At 28.9% G+C, this 20,456-nt stretch overlaps 1 protein-coding gene across 1 annotated transcript in view; it reads right to left on the bottom strand.

Moving 5' to 3' along the window:
- Window positions 1-20,456, bottom strand: part of LOC111620551 (SEC23-interacting protein-like) — a 66,868-nt gene that overhangs the window by 37,381 nt on the left and 9,031 nt on the right. Inside the window, exons 2-4 of the mRNA XM_023362483.1 lie at window positions 10,156-10,527; window positions 6,779-7,153; window positions 3,549-3,733 (exon numbers count right to left, since the gene is read on the bottom strand). Of these exons, the coding sequence (XP_023218251.1) occupies window positions 3,549-3,733; window positions 6,779-7,153; window positions 10,156-10,527 (932 nt within the window). The remainder of the gene's footprint in view (window positions 1-3,548; window positions 3,734-6,778; window positions 7,154-10,155; window positions 10,528-20,456) is intronic.

Raw genomic sequence — 20,456 nt, forward strand, 5'->3', positions numbered from 1 at the left:
TAGTGTGCCAGGCCTGGACTTTAAGCGTGCACCGAATTAAATAATGACAAAGTTTGTCAATAACAAAATCAAATATTTAATTAAACTTCTAGTAATAAACTATATACAGTATTTAGTAAAAATCAAACAATAATTTATTCAATGAAATTCAATAAGAATCAACCCGACAAACTCAAATCAATCTATTTCTAACTTAATTCTATTCCCCTTTGGAATTCGACAAAAATCAGAGACTTAACTTATAAACAATATTTCTTATAAATTAAAGATCCTAATCGTCACCTCAATATACTAGGAACCTATTTCCTCAAACTCTCAAGACTTTCTATAATCGTCGATCCATAAATCGAATAACTTCAAAATCGCCTTGGAACTATTTGATCCTATCGGACACCTCTCTCGTTCACTGCTACGAAGCTCACCAAAGCTCGTTGCTATTGTTGCTGCAAATTAACACTGGCACAGTGTTAATTTGCTCACTGAGAAGTGGAAAGAAGATTGCCTAGTCAGATGAACCTCAATTCTTTCTGCATCATAATGATGGAAGAACATGCCCCTGGCACAAACTATCCAGTGTGGTATTAACATGTTAAGCCAGTAGTTGTTTGTAATAGTATGAAGAAGTTATCCAATCATTTTTAAAGCCTCCTATCAATTGACAAATATCCAAATACTGCATTGAAAACCAAGACTTCTTATATCTATCAGTATTAGTGAAAATGGACATTTCCACCAAGCCAATAAACTACATCACAAGCATCATATAATAAATGATTCAATGAGAATGACAAGTTGATCTCAATGGTCTATGCTCTCTTTGGATATCAGCCCAAATCAAATATCTTTTGAATGAGGCAGAACAAGCTGTATTAATTCAACCTATACCACTATCTAATGTAGCATTGTATACCACTATCTAATGTGGCATTCTGATGTTGGCATGGTAAAGTATTCTTACTTCACATTCAAACACCACATAGAATCCTTTCTATAACACATTGCAGTTGTCTGAAAATGGAGAGAGGTATCACTTTCCATTATGTAGAATTATCTTATAACTTGGTTTCTAAGTGTATACAGGGTATCCCATTTTAATCAGTTGGGGTTAACTTCATTTTCTTAAATGGAAACTCCCATTTTTATGGTATATTTGATTCTGCATCAAAAACAAAAACTATTATCTAAAGCATGTTTTTTAAAAGATGCATTTATCAAAAGTTATGAGTTGTTGAAGTTTTACAGAGCCACCAAACAGTGCATGCATGAGTCTGTGGATAACTGTGAAGTTCATTGAAAAAGAAAAACATTAAAAAAAACCATTAGGAAACTATTATTATTTGGTGAAATCAAGATCAACATCTTATCTTTATCATACACTTGATGGCTTTAACACTTCTGTTACAGTAGCAGTAATTTTTGTATCAGTTCACTAGCAAAGAAAGCCCAGTGTTGTTCAGGAACTCAGGAAGGGGATTTAATTGTCCTCATTATACAAGGTCTGTTCAAAAAGTATCGGACCTTATTTTTTTCCGCGTAAACCAATGATGCGAGAGAGGCCTCCTTCGGTGGAGTTGTGGAGGGGACAGTCATGCACAGCCCTGAATTTTTTCCTGCCTGCAGAAAGCGTCAGTCGTTGGCAATCGGCGTATGAGTGAGGTCATGTAGTGCGCTCTCGTCGGATTTCACTAAGCTGGAAAATGACTGAACAACGTGAGCAGCGATATTACATCAAATTTTGCCAAAAACCTTGGCGATACCCGAGTGTAAACCATTCGCAAGATTCAGCAGGCTTTCGGGGACGATCCTCGAGGCCAAAAAAAGCGCGGCAGGTCCGCAGCAATATCAAAGGTCATGTTGACAGTTTTTTCGACTCTCGTGGGGTGGTGTGTCGTGAGTACGCACCACAAGGCCAAACCATCGCAAAGGAGTACTACCAGGAGGTCCTTCGTCGTCTTTCCGATACAGTGCGATGCAAACGATGGGATCTGTGGTCGATCAAAACTTGGCAGCTCCATCGTGATAACGCATCCGCCCATTCTGCGCATCTGATTCGGGCTTTCGTCGCCAAACACAATACTCCTGTGGTTCGTCACGCTCCGTATTCTCTCCACATGGCTCCGTGTGACCTTTGGCTATTTCTCAAGCTGAAAATGCCGCTAAAAGGAACCCAAATTTAGTCGAGAGAAGACATCGTGCGAAATGCGACGGACCGGCTGATAACCATTCCAAAAGATGCGTTCCAGCAGTGTTTCCAGCAATGGCAGAAACGCTGGGAGAAGTGTATACATTACCAAGGAGACTACTTTGAAGGGGATTAGGGTTTTGTTCCTCAAAGTCAATAAATTTATTTTTGCCGACCAAAGGTCCGATACTTTTTGAACAGACCTTGTAAGGAAGCATATGTTTCCCACAGAGTGGCAGAGAGTAACTATGCAAAATTTGGTGCAAATCAGTCAAAGGGTTTGGTAACTTGGGGATGAAATCAGGGAATAGAAGTGAGGATCTGAGTTTTAAAGTAGCACATATTTTTTGGAAAACTGTAGAGACTAATTATGCAGAATCCAGTCCAGATCAGTTGAAGGGTTTGGGAGTTCCTAGGAAATCACCAGGAAGGACTGAGGGAGTCCAAGTTTTAACATAGTTTATGGAAAGTAATAAGCTTTCCAATGGTCTCTTGACGTAAATGTATTTCATGACAATTGCAACTTTCTTTTACACATCTTATTGTTGATATGGCTCACTCACACAATACATCTAAAAAGGAACCAAAGAACTCAATTTATGTAGGTAGATATCTGATAATATAAGACTAATTCTTATTTTTAAATAATGGTATGGTAGGATTAAAACTAAAATAATAAACAGATAAAAATGCTATAAGCCTATGTACAAAAGTTTAGCTTTATCTAAGGGAAGTAAGTATTGACAAATAAGTAAGACTGCTTCTTATAATTGTATGTGATAACATAAGAGTATTATTGTAAGAAATGACTAACCAAAAACAATATAAACAAAGCATATACACAACTACACAAACTGCATGAATCAAAAACAAACCAAAAATAAAAGATAAGTAGTTTAAAAAAGTCAATCAGATGGTGAAGGGGAATGACCTTGAATCATCATTAATATAAGAAAATTAATCATAATAAGTGATAAATTTGTAAACAGACACTTGTAAAATTTGGTTACTTCCAACTTTTGTAAATTTCTTGAAATTCTTCAAACAATGTCATTGCTATTTAGTAATAACATCTTAAAAATTAAATTCTTCAGATAATGTCTTTCCTTGAGATTTATAAAATCTTAGGAAAATTATCTGAAAAATTACTTACTTATAAATTTACTAATCTTATAAAGATTTTACAAATCTTAGATTTATTTATTTCAAAAGCACTGACCAATATTTTTCTGTGTATATATGTGAAAGGTAAATTATCTTTCTGTTGTATTGTTCTCTTATTAGAAAATTATTATTATTAACATTAATATATAATAATAATATCTTGAAACTAAATTTTTCAAATTTCTTTCTACTTTCAACTTACTTCTAGTTTGTTTGAGAAATCTTCTTCATAAGGCACAAATCTATTTTGACCTTCGGTTCTATAAAACCATGTGCACCTCCTTACTATTGTTGGAGATTCATTCCAATAAACTGCCTTTCTAAGCCGTTCACCAATAAAAACATCATATCTTCCTCCATCTGTAGCAACAACTGCATTATTTGGATCTAAAAATAAAACAATTTTCCAAGTTTTTCATTCATTTATGTCATTTTATTGCATCTTATACACTAGTAAAATTATTATTAAATAAATTCTATACAAAATAAAATTATAAATAATTTTATTTATATATAATTTACAAAATAAACTTTTAACAAAACATTAATTCTAGTTAATTAAAAATAAAGACAGACTGAATAATAAAATTAGGCTACTTTTAGTATGCTAGAAATTAATTACCAGACTAACCCGTTTAACACTTTTGAGATAAATATCATTTAGTTTGAGATAACTTTAATGATTAAACAATGATTTTTAGACATTTCAAGTATCTCTAAATACTTCAAAATTAATTTTGAATTTAAAAATTCAAATATGTGTTAACATAATAATTCTTTATTTAAATTACTGTTTTATTTTTTCCTAGATAATAAATCTTTCATAATTTTATTTTGAAAGTTGGTATGTTATTAGTTAATACATTGCAATTTTTTTAAACTATTTGAATGCATTTTATTGATATATAACTGTTCAAATATAAGAATTTCATAATTTTTTTGTTTTATTGATTTTTTAAACAGTTATTGAATTTGGGTTTTTAGACTTTAAAATGCATAAATACAATTTTAAAGTTTAAACAAAGTATATCAATTTAAAAAATATAATAAATCAGATTTTTTATTAAATTACATCTTTTAATGCATCTTTATTAGAAATTAAACTTGAAGATGACACACATTTATATATTACAAAAATAAATATTTCAAAAGTTATAAAAATGAAATATTATAAAGTTTAATAGACTGCATTTAATATCTGTAGATTTATTTATTTATTATTGAAAGAATATCATACAATACCATATCAAATGCATTACTTCAATTATATTTTTGAATATTATTTTCAGATATTGTTTATAATAACTGGATTTGTATAAACAAGTTAAATTATAGATAAATTAAAGTATTATTAACATACAAAATTAAATCAATTATAAATCAAAAACGGAATTCTTATCATCTCAAAAACCAAAAAAATTTATTATGAGGGGCGCATAAAATACTGTAAACTCAATGTTTCTCATAATTAGTTCATCAAGGACTGCTGACAAACAAAATTATACAACATAACAGGAAGGACTCAGTAGGAAAAAAATTGCTAAACTTACTTGTTCACTCTAAATCAGGGCTTCTTAAACTTTCTTTATTCGCGACCCCATTTATGATTGTGATTTTTTCCGCGACCCCCCATATATAAAATAAAGATATAGGCCTATACAAATTTGCCAAAACAATAATGGTGTACTACCACAGTTCACTCTTGTGTTACAATGTTCCATTGTAACACAAGAGTGAACTGTGAAAAGTGACAACACTACATTGAATACATTGAAAAGCGACAACACTACACTAGTTTACACTACAATCAGTGTTGCTGAATCATTGTCTCTCTGCAACAGAAGTGACACAAAGCGCAACTCACGAAACCTATGATACAAAGCGTGCCATTTTCAAACTCACAAATTATTTTCAATATTTTGCATTAAAATCTCGCGACCCCAAGATTTCGCTAAGCGACCCCAAATGGGGTCGCGACCCATAGTTTAAGAAGCCCTGCTCTAAATCATTACAGTAAAAAATCTAAAACCAATTCTCTACTAAACAAAAACCTGCTTAAAAAAAGCTGACAGGGGCTCTTGCTCAACTTTCCTGGTACTCTAGGTTAAGGAAGTTAAAGGAACAACTAGAAAGCCCAATAATTTTCAATTATTCTATGATATAAAATTTAAAAAACAACAAAGCTTAAAACAGAGTAATTTTATTGAACTATGATAAAAATCTCTATCTCGAAAAATATTTAAGTTTTAAAAATACTAACACACGTTAACTCAAAGTTAAAATTGTGCATGGTATCATATGTTATGAGATTTTTATTAAAAAAAGAATTTTTATATTATTAATTATTATTAAATGGCAAATGGCTTAATTTTGATGATAGAGAATAGTTTTTAAGAATATTGTAAATGCCAGTAAAGTAAAATTTTCATTACATCTGATTCCACTTGAGATACGATACATGACCCCCTTCTATTTCACCACCTTTAATCACCAAAATTTAATAGTATCAATGTCTTGTACATAAAAATAACCCTGTCTACTTTAAAAATTTTTGGTTCATCCAATCCTGAAGTATAATGCAAAATAGACAATCCCCCCACACAATTTCGTAAGTTTCTTACTTTACATTTTTGGGTATGAAGAGTATCAAAATATTAAGAAATGAAAACTCAGAAAGGTAAAAAATTTGACCAATCACCATACTTTTTCAATGTTATATTCTATAACAGCTAGGAAAGTAATAGAAAATAAATCTCAGAATAAATGATTTTCTACACAAAATACTATTATAAGTTTAAAATCTGTCTAAATACAGAAACAGGAGACTTTTTGGGTACAAATTATATAACAACCTAAGTAAGATAGAATTTTTCAGTGTAACAGCAGCTAAATTCTAAAATCATAAAATAAAACATATTCCAGAACATTGGTTATTTTATGCAGATTTTCCCCATGCGTGTTTTTTCCACTTATGTATTTCAAATAAATGCTATATGTGAAAATCATAAATGTTTTGTTTCAACATGTCTTTGAAAGATAAAACACTTTCATTGGAAAAAATGTGATTCTAAAAGCAAATTACAAGATTTTTTCAATTTTCTGATTTTCTCCATTAATAAAAAGATAACCTTCCATAAAACAAATCTGTCAAAGTGAAAAAATTCTGCCTAGTATCATCATATTCTATTTTAAATAGATTTTACTATAATACTGTAACAGTTACAAAACATTTTATTTTATTATTGACAACAAAACTAAATTATTGATTAAAAGCCACTAACAAAGAAATTTCAATAACTGAAGAAATATTTTAGTATGAACTTTTTGTTGTACAATATAGTAATTGGTTTAGTTTATTTTTAATGTAATATGTAAACATTTAGAATACTTAATTTTTAAGTGATTTTTGCATACTTAAAAGTTTTATTTTACCTTGCTTATAAGCTTCTTCAAGACTCACAGAGTCAAGCATACTAAAGGGTAACCAAATCTCTCTCTTTTCAATTACTCTCATGTAAAACCAATGTGGTTGAATTGGTTTGTAATTTTGATAAAATATATTTCCTGGTTGGTTTTGTTCAGATACAGATGAAAATTGGTGAGCTGATGATAATGTTGAAATTGGTATTTCCTGACTTGTTGCAAAATTTGAAGGAGATGGCTGAAAAGATGGTGGAGACATTTGAATAGGTTGTGAATTCTCATGTGGTAAAGGTGGTTGAAATATAGTTTGGTGTGGAGAAGCATTGAAATTAGGAGGTGGAGCATAAACAGCAGGTCCCTTCCGTCTAAAATCTTGCAGTGGTCCTGAAATAAATATTTTAAAAGTTTACAAATTTTAAAATTTTAATTACCATTAATAACTGAATATTAAGTTATCTAATAAATCTAGAGAGGTTCTTTCAAATAGATAAAGAATTATGTGACAAAATCATCCAGAAGAAATCAGTTATTTTGTTAAAAAAAATAAATCATACATATCAGAAAACTTTTATGAAATCTAAATTGTTAGACTGTTATAAAAAAAAATTTTTATAAAAGATGCCAATTTGTATGGATTACAATTTTCTGCTATCTTGATAAAATAAAACTCAATAAATCTATAAAATCTAGATTACAATATTTATGAACAGGCATACAACATAATTTTATCCAGTAAGTATAGAAATACAAGAAAAATACTCCCAAAGCTATGAACATTGATTATATATATAATGCCTAAGATATCATCCATCGACATTAACATAAACTGCAACAAAAACTAGTTTATTAATTAAAAGTTTAAATTAAATTCAGAGGTTATTGAAAAATAATATATATCTTATGGTTTAAATGCATTGTATTATAAAAAGAATATTTTATTTAAATCTCTGACTTAATTAAAATTTGGAATGTTAACAATGAGTCAATATATAACAAATATTTAATTTTTTAAAATAAATTAAATTAGAAATTTTTATGTTGGAAGAGAAGTAGAACAAAATTATGCATATATGTTTTAACCGTAATTTTATCCTTAAAAATTTCATTAGTTTTTAACAGTATAAACTTATGAAGTAAAATATAAAAGAATTTAAATTCACATCTACAGAGTTTGGCAGAAAGCTAAATATAATCATGGATCAGATAATACTGGAATATCATAGCTTGTGTGTCTTTTTTTCATTGATCATCATCATTGGTTGTTTTGAATCCTTTAATTGTTACTTAGATTTAGAATATTCTATCTTAAGTTAATTATTACTATTATTTTTTAAATAAGAAAGAGAATAATTAAAATTTGTTTTTAACTAAGCTCCTGTACTAAAAATACAGTATAGTCCCGCTAGTCCGAACACTGCTAATCCGAACATGTTTCAGTCAGTAGAGAGGAAAGTTTTTAGCTCACAAAACATGTTTTTTGTATTTTCCAGTTGAATTTAAATAGTATTAATGGTACAAAGAGATTTAGAATTCCACAACAAAAAAACAAAAAAAGTATTTTATTGTAGTACTGTATTATTACTTTACAAAATTAATACATCAGTATTTGACATGGCCTATTAAAACAGCAGATCTATACTGTACTTACATACAAAAACAGAAACAAAAGTCATTGATAGTGTTGGATCTATATAAACGGGACCTGTTTTACTGCTTGCTTCTGCATTATTTCAATTATTTGGCTAATCTGAACAGGACTTGGTCCCAATTAGTTCCAACTAGCAAGACTACTGTAGTTTAAAAAAATTTGAAACCATAACATCATTTTCCTCTTTTATTTGGAAATTATCCCAAATACTCTAATGAATTACTGAAAATTTTGGCTTATAAAAATTGAATTAATCACAAATTTTAAGTGCTAAGATTTAAAGTTTTAATTAGAAGAACAAAAGTATATATTAAATATTTGTTAATAGTCTACTATATTATTTTGAAATATATATATATATAATAAATTTCTTTAACCAAACTAGCATGCATTTTAATTATATGAGAAAATTGCATAACCCTCAAACTAACAAATTTACAACACAATTTTTGTAATTTATTCTTGCAAAATCTATTTTTCATATGTGTAATGCAAATACATTATTTTGATTATTATTTATTTTAAAATTGTTTAACTGAATTTCTATAAGTATTTTATCTCTAATAAAAATTCTGGTCAAGAAAGATTTAGCAAGTACTCTCTCTCTCTAGAAAGTTTTCGTTTCATTTTGAATTAGCAGTTTGTTTTATAAGAACAGTGAATTCATTTTGTAATGACAGAAAAAACTTTTCTACCTTGTCAAAGGAAAAATCTTTTTATGTTAAAATCTTCAAGATTAAATAAAATAAGAATAATGTCACAAAAGTTGAAAATAGATATTTGAAGATGTACTTTGATTTAAACTCTATTTCAATTAAAGAAGATATTTTTAAAAATAAAATTACTTTTAATATGATATAGTATTTTGTTTTAATGTTTAAGTTCTGTATATTTGATAACCTTCTGTATTTTTGACATTTATGAAATTTCGTAGGTTCACTCTCAATATTCTATTTCAAATTATTTTATAATTACATCTATGAGAACTGCCAATGGAAATGAAACAGGAAAAAAAAAAACCCCTTCTAAACTGCTTACAGTAAGCATAATGCTTTCAACAACCACTGGAGATGTCATATATATGGTGATGCAGGTTTTGTAAAGCTTTTTTTTTTTCCATTCTACAATTATTGCAGAGTATGCACTTGTGAGAATTACACACAAAACAATAATATATTAATCTATCATTTAGCTTCTTCTTTGTTTTACTTGTACTGTTAACACTTTCTTTTTTTAGTTTCTTTAGCATTTTAACTACATCTTAGAATTAATTATGACAATTATTTACAAATTTTAATAAAAATAATTAATTTTAAGCAAAATGAAGACTTGTTTAATGCATTTACATTTTTGCAAAACTAGATAATTTTAAGCCAAATGATCCCGTAATTAACTGGGCTATTAATATGCTACATTTAATTATTAGAAACTAAGTAATTTGGCACTAGAGGTTGATGTTACGTGCCATCACTTATGTAAATTAATAATTATAATAATTTAGAATGTCTTGAAAGAAAAGAAATGGTGCCTAATTTAGATAGGAGATGGTGCATAGCATTATCCCTAGTACCAAATTACTTAGTTTCTAATAATTAAATATAGCATATTAATAGCCCAATGAATTACGGCAATAATTTGGCTTAGTACCAGTACATTGGGTTTCAGAAAGTTAATATTTATACATAATTTTAATTTAAAATTTTTACATTTATTCTCTAGAACATTCATTTAAACTTACCTCCTACTGGTGGTCCTGTTGGTGGTGAAGTGGTAATATTATCAAAGGAAATGGAGGAAGGGATAGATGGTTGAGTTGCCTGAACAGGTATGTTAGAAAAATATGTACTAGTTGCAGCATACTGAACTTCTGTAGTAGAAACAACAGGTGGAGGCATATTATAATCAAGTGGTGGCTGATTTGCAGAATTTGGAGGAAAATTCATTTGAGCACTTGGAGCATTTGGAAATAAGGGTGGTTCAACAATATAAGATTCCTTTTGCTGAGGGGAATTTAATGTTGGCTGTTGAAGAGATATATCTGATTTTGATGAAGTAATAGAAGTGGTGGTATTATAACTCTGATTAACAAAACTATCTATTTCGGCACCATCTGAAAATATATATTTTAATATTCAATTAAAAATAAATTATTTTCTTAATTTTAAAAAATTATTTATTAATGTGCATTGCATACCATTTCAGAAATTAATAATATAATTTAATAAATAAGTGTGTTAACTGTCATTTTATTTAGCTAAATACCAAATCTGATGTTAGTTTTTTTTCTTTTCAGAGAGTATAAACAAAGCATTTTTATGCTATGTTTATTTATACTCTCTCAAATTAAAAGGCAACTGATAGACTTAATTCTACTATTATGTCAGCTTAATGTTAAACAAAATTTTATGTAAATATGTTTAGTTTTGTTAATTGTTATATAAATTAATTAACATATACAGTGGAACCTCGCTTAATGAGCATAATTCATTCCAGAAACTTACTTATAACACGAAACATTTGTTAAACAAAACAATTTTTCCCATATAAATTAATGTAAAATATGATAATGTGTTCCATGCCGGAAAAAAAAAATACTCAAATATTTTATGTATGATGTTTACTCAAAAAAAATTATACAATATACAATATCAATATTGTTAAGAAGTGTGAATCATCATCATCTTTTCTTCTAGCGTGAATTTGCTCCCAGCAAATTGACTAGCAAATTGAATTTGCAGAAAACGAAAAAAAAAATCAAAATAATTAGTTTATTATTTATGATACAGTACATACAGCACCTAATTCTTCTTTACTAGAAAGCTGTCTAGAAACATTTGTTTTTGCCACAACTTCAAAATTTGGTGAAAATACGACATAGCATTATCATTAAATAAATTTGTAGTGCACAAGCCACTGTCTTATTAGGGTAATTTCAACCTGATTCAACCAACCATAGATCAAAAAAATTCAGAAGAAAAAAAATTCCAGAAAGATCCAAAAAGCAAAATTTGAATTTTCTTGTATTATAAATACTGTTTGTTTTAGTTTATGTATTTTTCTTTCAGGTCATTAAATGAAAGCAATCTATAAGTTCTAAAAAATAATAATAACACTGGACAACAATGATTTTGTTTCGGGCTCAAAATTAGCATATTCTTATATATTTTCATCTGCTGAATTCAAAAATCACTATAAAAATGACTGATTAGCTCTTGCTTTGGAGCAGCAGTTCCCAACCAGCGGTCCGCAAGAGCTAAAGTATGGTACACGAAAGATTTAAAGCTTTTATTCATTTTAAATTATAATTTAAAATGATTGACGTAATCTAAATAATACAAAATACATGAGAAAGCTTTTATAGTAAAATTTGTAAAAAAATGTTTCATTACAAAATAGTGCATCTTCAATTATTTCAAATTTTCATTGGTGGTTATCCAGTAAAACTCCTCATATCAGCATATAATAAAACTACACTCTATTATAGTATATATATTTATGCAAACATGACAGCCTTCCTTGACTCAATCAATTATGCTGAGCACAAGTGGAAAATGTGTGGCAATCTAAAAGTCATCGCCGTACTCTTAGGAATTCAACTGGGGTACACTGAATACTGTTGCTTTTTATGTATTTGGGACAGTAGGGATAGGAAATCACATTACATTCAAGCGGACTGGCCTTCAAGAAATCTTGACTCTACCAAGAAAAATATCATTGCCGAGCCTCTTGTGGATCCAAAAGATGTTCTTCTTCCACCTCTTCATATCAAACTGTGTTTAATGAAAACTTTTGTCAAAGGTATGAACCAGAAAGGACAGGCATTTAAGTACTTAAGAGACAAATTTCCTAGATTGAGTGATGCAAAGGTTAAGGAAGGTATTTTTGTTGGGCCATAAATTCAAAAACTTGTAAAGGATCCCGCGTTTGACCAAGTTTTGGAGGGAAAAAAAAAGGAAGCTTGGGAAGCCTTAAAAGGAATTATTCGTGGATTCTTAGGCAACAAAAGAGACGCTAACTACACTCAGTTGGTGACAATACTTCTGGAAAAATATCATCAACTTTGATGCAACATGTCTCTCAAAATCCATTTTCTCCATTCCCACCTAGACTTTTTCCCTCCTAGTTGTCCTAGTTGCAACATGTCCCTCAAAATCCATTTTCTCCATTCCCACCTAGACTTTTTCCCTCCTAGTTGTGGAGCTGTTAGTGATGAACATGGGGAAAGATTTCACCAGAATATTTCTGTATTGGAACAAAGATGGAATGAAGCAATGCTTGCAGATTACTGCTGGTCTGTGTGTAGGGATGTACCAGAACTCACTTACAAGAGGCAAGCCAAAAGAAAATGATCTCATGAAGTCACCACATGATTCTCTTCACACCAAACCACCTGCCAGGTATTCTTCTATTAATTTAGAACTCTTAGAATGTTACTGTAATTTTTAAAAAATGCAAAAGCCCTTTCAATGTTGTTAGCATATGTAATTAAAATTATCGTTTTCTCTTATTCTGTTAAAATCATCTATTGAATACCAGAGAAACTAGAGCTAATAAAAATCTTTCTTTGTCATATTCAATTTTCTCACCCCAAAATTAGTAAGATTTCACTCATGAAATAAAAGAAACATTCAAAAACATTTTTTTTTGTTGTCCAGTGTAATTAGTTAGGTGTGAAGTGGTTGCATCTGTATTGTACATGCACAGACATTGTTACCTAAACAATACCTAAACAATGAACATTAAGTAATCCAGAGATTAAAGTATACAGGATAATGTGCATAGGTTATACGCAAATATTAAGCTATCTTATATATGGGTCTTGAGCATCCATGGGGGATCCTGAAACCAGTTCCCCACAGATACCAAGGAAGGACTGTTGTTTCACCATTTCAATTTTTAGATTATTATTATTATTATTAATTAATTAATTAAATTATATTATATTATCATCATACAATGATGATAATATAATATAATTTAATTAATTTGATTATATTTTGGTTATCAGTTATTATTATTATTGTTAACTGACAACCAAAATATCATCAAATTAACAGAATGAATCATTAAAGTAGTTTTTTTGCCTCTCTGTCTCAAATAGTTTTTGCATGAATATGAATGATAGTTACATGTGAGTGGTAGAAAACCAGTGATTCATGTAACATTGCTTCCAATTTTCTCAAACTGTTGTAAAGTTTATTTCAGTTTGGCTTCTGAAATTAAGAGTAAATAATAAATTTAAATCCAATAAGTGTTCAAATCATTACTAAAATTATTTTCAGAAAAGTTCTTTCAACTAAGAATGCCATGTTATTAGATAGCAAATGTACTTAAGCCACTATAGCATAAGTCAGAAGTATCTCAAAATTATTTGTTGCAAAAGCAGTTTATGTAATTGATCAAAGCCATAACATTACTTTCAAGGCTACAGATTTATACCCAAATTTTAACAGAGGTCTAGAACATTTTTCTAAACAACATAATATACATTTATTTTATGTTGTACTATGATTTTAATTTTAATCTATTAGATTTACTTACAATTCTTTAAAACAAATTGTTTTCAAAAAGCACATAAATTTAGGCTACTGCTGATGGCCTAAATTGCTAAATTTAGACCATTAGCAAACAATTAATTTAGGCTATTGTAGCTGCTGATTCCAGGATTTTCACTGACATCATCTTCATCTTCAGTTGAAATTAAATTCTTATAAAATGTATATGATGATGGAATGAACTAGAAAAGCTACATGAGGACTTTCTTAATAGAAATAGGTCCATTGTAGAGTGGTGACAGTTCCTTTGGTAAATGTAACATTCCTCTTTTATAAACTGTTTGCCAACATTTAGTTCTCTAAAGTTGATAGACTCATTTACATTATAGTTTGAACTGCATACACCATGGTTTTTGCTTAAAAATGACAGCCACTTTATGTTCAAGGTTATTGTCCTTGTGTTTTTTCTAACTATTGCAATATCTTAATATTCTCAGCCAAATATTTATCTGCATTAATACCATATATGCCTTCTGGAAATAAGCATTACAGAACATAATAAATATTGAACTAGCTAACAGCAACTTAAGTGCTATACTGATTCATTTTCACATGCATTGGAGTACATGAACTAGTATGTTGTACAAGATAAACATGAATTTAAACATTTGCTAGAACCATTCTGGTTCTAACAAATGTTTAAATTTTCAAAGGATTGTCAAATGCACTAGATCAAATTGCACTAGGTGTAACAAAATAGAAAGAGTATTTCTTGAATTATTGTGGCATTGAACAATTAATACACTGATGATGCATAACAACAAGGCTTCATAAAATATATTGCTACATGAACACACTCTGGTTCCCAACCATTCATATATTCATATGCACATACAAATAAATTTTGAAAAATTCCATTTCATTCGTACTTCATTTGTTTAACAAGAGTTCTTAATTTATTATAAGATCAATTAAACCTGATGATCTCTTCATTCATATCACAATATTTATAATGGTTTACATTTGACAATAAAAATTCTTCTATTATAAAACAAATAAAAAGAACATTTATGTTCATATAATCAAGTTGTTAAAAGAGTAACTGAATAAGCAAAAGCTTAAATGACTTGAAGTAACTTATCTCCCTTAAAATGATATTTGATTATATGAAATCTATGTCAGCAAGTGCTTTCCTTTAATATACAAATAGAATTTTGTTTTCTACTTTCACATCTTAATCAAATTTCAGCATGGATAGTACAATTGTAATCCCCAATATTTTATGAAAATAAGTTTTGGTTAGAAGTATATCTGACTATTTTTTATTTGATGAATATAAATGCCATTCAGTTAATAAAGAAATGTGTATTTCTTATATATTCTTTTTTATTTAAATATTTAAGTAAATAAAACATAGCAGAATGGGAAACAAAATTCCTATAGGAAATCATAATAAATCAACTGTTAAATTATCAATTAAAATTATAATCAAACATTGTTAAAAAACCTTTAAAATGCAGCTTTTTATTAACTAATCGAATGTTTTTGGCCATTTGAATGACCTTCCTCAGGAATAAGAAAAATTAATGGATTAGTTAATAAAAAGCTGCTGTTTTAAAGGTTTTTTTGCCATGTTTGAATATTATTTAACTGCAGTTTGAAAAGAATGAATTAAAAAAATTATTTAAAAAAATAGATCATCAGCATTAAAAAATTTTTACTGCACCAGGCTATCAATTACTGCAATTCAAAAAATAAATTCACATGTTAAAAATCAACTCCAGCAAACAGTTTAATGAAACAAAAATGTTTTCAATCTAAGTTGATAGGTCTTCATCAGTTAAACATTCCAAAATAGAGCATATTTGAATAAAAAGAACATTCAATATATACCAGTAGAATAGAACAAAATATAAAATTTTGAATAAAAAGAATATTCCTGTATTGAAATCATTCAAATATGTTCTATTTTGGGATATTCAACTGATGAAGACCTATCAATTTAGGTTGAAAATATTTTTGGTTTCATTAAACTTTTTGCTGCAGTTGATTTCTAAAATGTGAATTTATTTTCTGACATTCCTTACAGTTTCTGTATTTTGTTACATTACTGCAAGGAAGCATTGACATAATATAAAACAATTTCTTGAAATTTTTTCAATATTTATTCATTTATATTATAAATATCTTCCATAAACAATAATATGTGGTGTGTCAAGAAAATTTGGTGAATGTTAAGATATCTCAAATGCAATGCATGCAAATTTGAACATATGCAGGGACATGTACAATCAATCAATCATTGCTTTATTAATACAAATTTGTACATACCTGGCCCCACTTTTATAGCATTACCAAGTGAAATTATATACAGTATACAATTACAATTATTACAATTAATTGAGTATATTAAGAAGTATGATAATTAAAGTTATACAAAATAAATAGTTTGTTTTGGAATATTTAGAATAGAATAATTTAACGACAACAAAATGAATAAAGTTATACTAATAACTAGTTAACAAAAATAATGTACAGTCGACCCCCCTATAACACTGTTGATTATTCCGTTTTATATCAATTCCATGTTATACGAGTCATTTAGATTTTACAAATATGTGTGCCGGGCTGTGAACGGCTTACGTATTTATAAAATCCAAGTGACTTGTACAACATGGAATTCATATAAAACGGAATAATCAACAGTGTTATGGGGGGACATGCTAGGTGTTTCTTTACAGGTGGTTTCAATTAGGCTTCTATTGTAGTCATTAAAGCACAGTCTATGTGAGAGTTTATGTCAAAGAGCAACAGAACAAGAGCCAATATATAGTTCTGCTTCAAATTGGGAAAAACAATGACAAACATGAATTACTGATCAAAGTGTATAGAAACAATGCTAAGAACTATTTGGGTCATATGTGATAGCATGTTTGTTTTCAGCTACTCTTTTTCTAAACAGATCTCACAGTAGACATAATAAATATTTCTTTTAATTATTTTCAAAAAACAACAAATATTGTACTATTCAGTAAAACTGCATTCGTCATAAACTACAAAAACCACCACTCACACCCACAACCAGAAAAATTTGCACTGCATTTAAAGGTATGAATGGTTGTTTTTGTAGTTAACATACTGTAATGAATATTTTAAAATGCTAGCGTAGATATCCAATTTTAATATAGCATTCAATTGTTGTTTGTCACGGTGTAAAATGGTCATTACTTTTGTAACTTTTTGATGGCCAATTTATAATACAGTAGTGCCTTGACTTATGAGTTTAATTCGTTCTGTGATGAAACTCATAACTCAAATTACTCTTATGTCATATCAATTTTCCCCATTGAATTGAAATACCATTAATCTGTTCTGGACCCCCAAAACACTGAATTTTTTTGTTACATGTTTTTAAAAACAAAAAATGTATTGGGTTGAACTGAAAGTTTGTTTGGATATTTATATAATCGCTCATCTGTGGCACCTCTATCGTGCTTATCAAGTTTTAACTTGTTTAGGTTGACATTATGAATATTTGCATATTTATTACTTGAGTTTAATTACAGCTATTTTTTAAAATTTTGTTATCTTTTAAGAAAAAAAAACATTAAAATAGAAGATAAGAAGATACATTTTCGACATCTCATGCTCTATTATTTCCAAAAAAGGAAAAAATGCGACAAAAACTCAAAAAAATATATATAATTGGGAGGATGCAGTAACTGATTGAACATGCCAGAAATGGTTTTCAAAATTCAGGGGGGGAGATTTTTCTCTCGAAGATGCACCTCGGCCAGGATGACCTTCAACCATAGAAGATGAGTTCATAACTGCTTTAATTCAAAATGATCAGCATAAAACAACATGAAAGATAGCCGACATCTTAAAAATATCCCAAACATCTGTTGTCAGACATTTGATTAGCCTTAGATACACTTCCCGTTATGATGTTTGGGTTCCCATCAATTAAGTGAATGAAACCTTATTGAGCATGTTTCTGTATGTGATTCATTTTTAAAATGTAATGAAGATGATCCTTTTTTAAAGCAATTAATAACAGGCAATGAAAAATGAATCATTTACAACAATATTCAACAAGAGATCTTGGAGTAAGCCAGGTGATCCTCCAGTGCCTCAACCTAAAGCTGGTTTGCATCCCAGAAATGTAATGATTTCAGTTTGGTGGGACTGGAAAGGGGTTCTTTATTACGAGCTTTTACCCAACAACCAAACAATTAATTCTGATAAATATTGTTTCCAACTGGATGAACTAAAGGCTGCAGTGCATCAAAAATGTCCGGAACTTGCAAATCAATGGGGAGTGGTATTCCATCATGATAATGCAAGACTGCACATATTGTTAAACGTGCGCCAAAACCTTCTAGACTTTAACTGGGATGTTTTGAGTCACTCTGCATGTTCTCCAGATATTGCTCCCTCAGAATATCATCTTTTTCGTTCATTGCAGAATAATTTAAATGGCACAGAATTTCATCTTTAGAAGGTATCAAAAATCACCGATAATTTCTTCAATCAGAAACCCACACAGATGGAATTATGAAACTACCCATCAGGTGGCATAAGGTTATCGAACAGAAGGGTGAATACATTGTGGATTATAAACATTTTTATTTATTTCAAAATAGTATATTTTATTTCTTTCTAAAAACCAAATGAAGTTTTAGTTTAACCCAATACTTATAAATAATGAATATTGTATAAAAACAATAGAATGTACTGCAATAAAATGGTTTTGTGAATGTTGCAGCATTTGCTGCATAGATAAAGAAAGAAAAGATGGAAAAATCGAAAAATGAGAGATGGTGACATTGCACACAATATGGAAGTGAACTAATGCCTTGATCATGTGTTTTTCTATAAGATTACTCTTCCAATGTCTGACAGGCAATGAAAATGATAAAATTGCAGCTGTGTTCCATCTTTTTCTTAATCTATGGTTTGCTGAGCCAACTAGCAATGAGGTATCTGAAGCTGGCTCATAACTCATATTTTAGCTCTCAACTCAAAGCAAAATATTCTCTTATCTTGAAAAACTTGTAAGTTGGGACACTCATAAGTCAAGGTACCACTGTATACACTGTATAAGAATTTGACATAAGGTGCTATTAGATCAGCAATAGACTTGCCAGAGACATGGCAAAAACTTTCTTACTTAAGCTGCACAATAGTATTTTTTGTGTGGAATTTTTTAAAAATATATCAATTTACAAAAATTTCAATAAATTACTCAATAATTGTGTTTAAATTTATATTTACAATTAAAATTTCTACATGAAAACTATGTATATCTTTCATATTTTTTAATTTTTTTACACAATTTAACAAAAGTGACTATTCTGTTTGTGAAATTTTTGGAAAATTCTACAAAATATATTAAATTTTAAAATGAAACTGTTATTTGACATTCAAGGAGAGACAAGAGCTTTCCATTCAGTGTTGTTATATAAATATCAAATTCACTGACAACTGCTACGCCAGATTGTCCCAATTAGACTGTTAGAAAGATTATGGTATCTATCTAAGGTTGATTTTAGCAACTGCTTTTTTTTTATTTTTCAATGACCTAGATGATTATTTCACAAAATGTTTTCATTGATTATATTGAATTTGAAATATTGATTTAAAAAAATTTATAAATTTAATAAAAAGTCTTTTATAGACTTAAAAGATACTTGTTAATTTAAAAAGGCTTGGATGTATTTATTATAAAATAATCAATCCAGTCATTAAAAAAATATAAAATCAGTTTCCAAATATAAAGACTTCTTTCATTAATATATTTTCTTTTGTGTTTTCATTTCATAAAATTTTAATCAACCTATGAAATTAAATAGCTTAATAATATTGTTTAAATAAATTAAATCTAGTATAGTTAGAAATTCAGACTTATCAAATCTTGTGATGGCACACCAAAGGGAAGATTGTAAAGTTTTGCATATTGAGGTGGACAAGATACCTCTAAATAAAGGTAGCCTGCCATAAGATTTATTTCCTGAGGCATAAGAAAAGGACAAAAGAAGACTTTTATTGTACATTCTTTTATTTTGTGAATTTATATTTATTAACCTGGTCATCTTATCAAATACCAATTGTAGATTATGTATACAGATATACCTCACCTTACGTCGGTAATTGGTTCCAGGAGAACGACGTAAGTCGAAAAACGACGTAAGTCGAATTTACTTGTCTCCAAATCTACTTGTCACTAGGCTAAACCGTAAATTACCATTCCCGGTTCTGTATTTTATTTATTAATGCATTTTTAATAATATATGGTTAATAAAAATCTATTTTAAGCTTACAAACAAATAAATTTTAGTTTTTAATATAGTACAAAAAAAGTAATCTAAATTTACAAATGCATGTACTGTAAATACAGTACATACTTGTATATATTTTAATATGATTTTATGTGCTTTAAACGTTTATCTAGTGATATTACGACTTCAATATTTGTGGCGGACAGACGTAAAGTCGAATAAAATGACTTAAACTTGATTTTTATTTTTCCATATACTTTTTT

Source organism: Centruroides sculpturatus, unplaced genomic scaffold, assembly GCF_000671375.1.
Source record: "Centruroides sculpturatus isolate CEXI.00-Female unplaced genomic scaffold, Cexi_2.0 scaffold76, whole genome shotgun sequence".
Taxonomy (NCBI): domain Eukaryota; kingdom Metazoa; phylum Arthropoda; class Arachnida; order Scorpiones; family Buthidae; genus Centruroides; species Centruroides sculpturatus.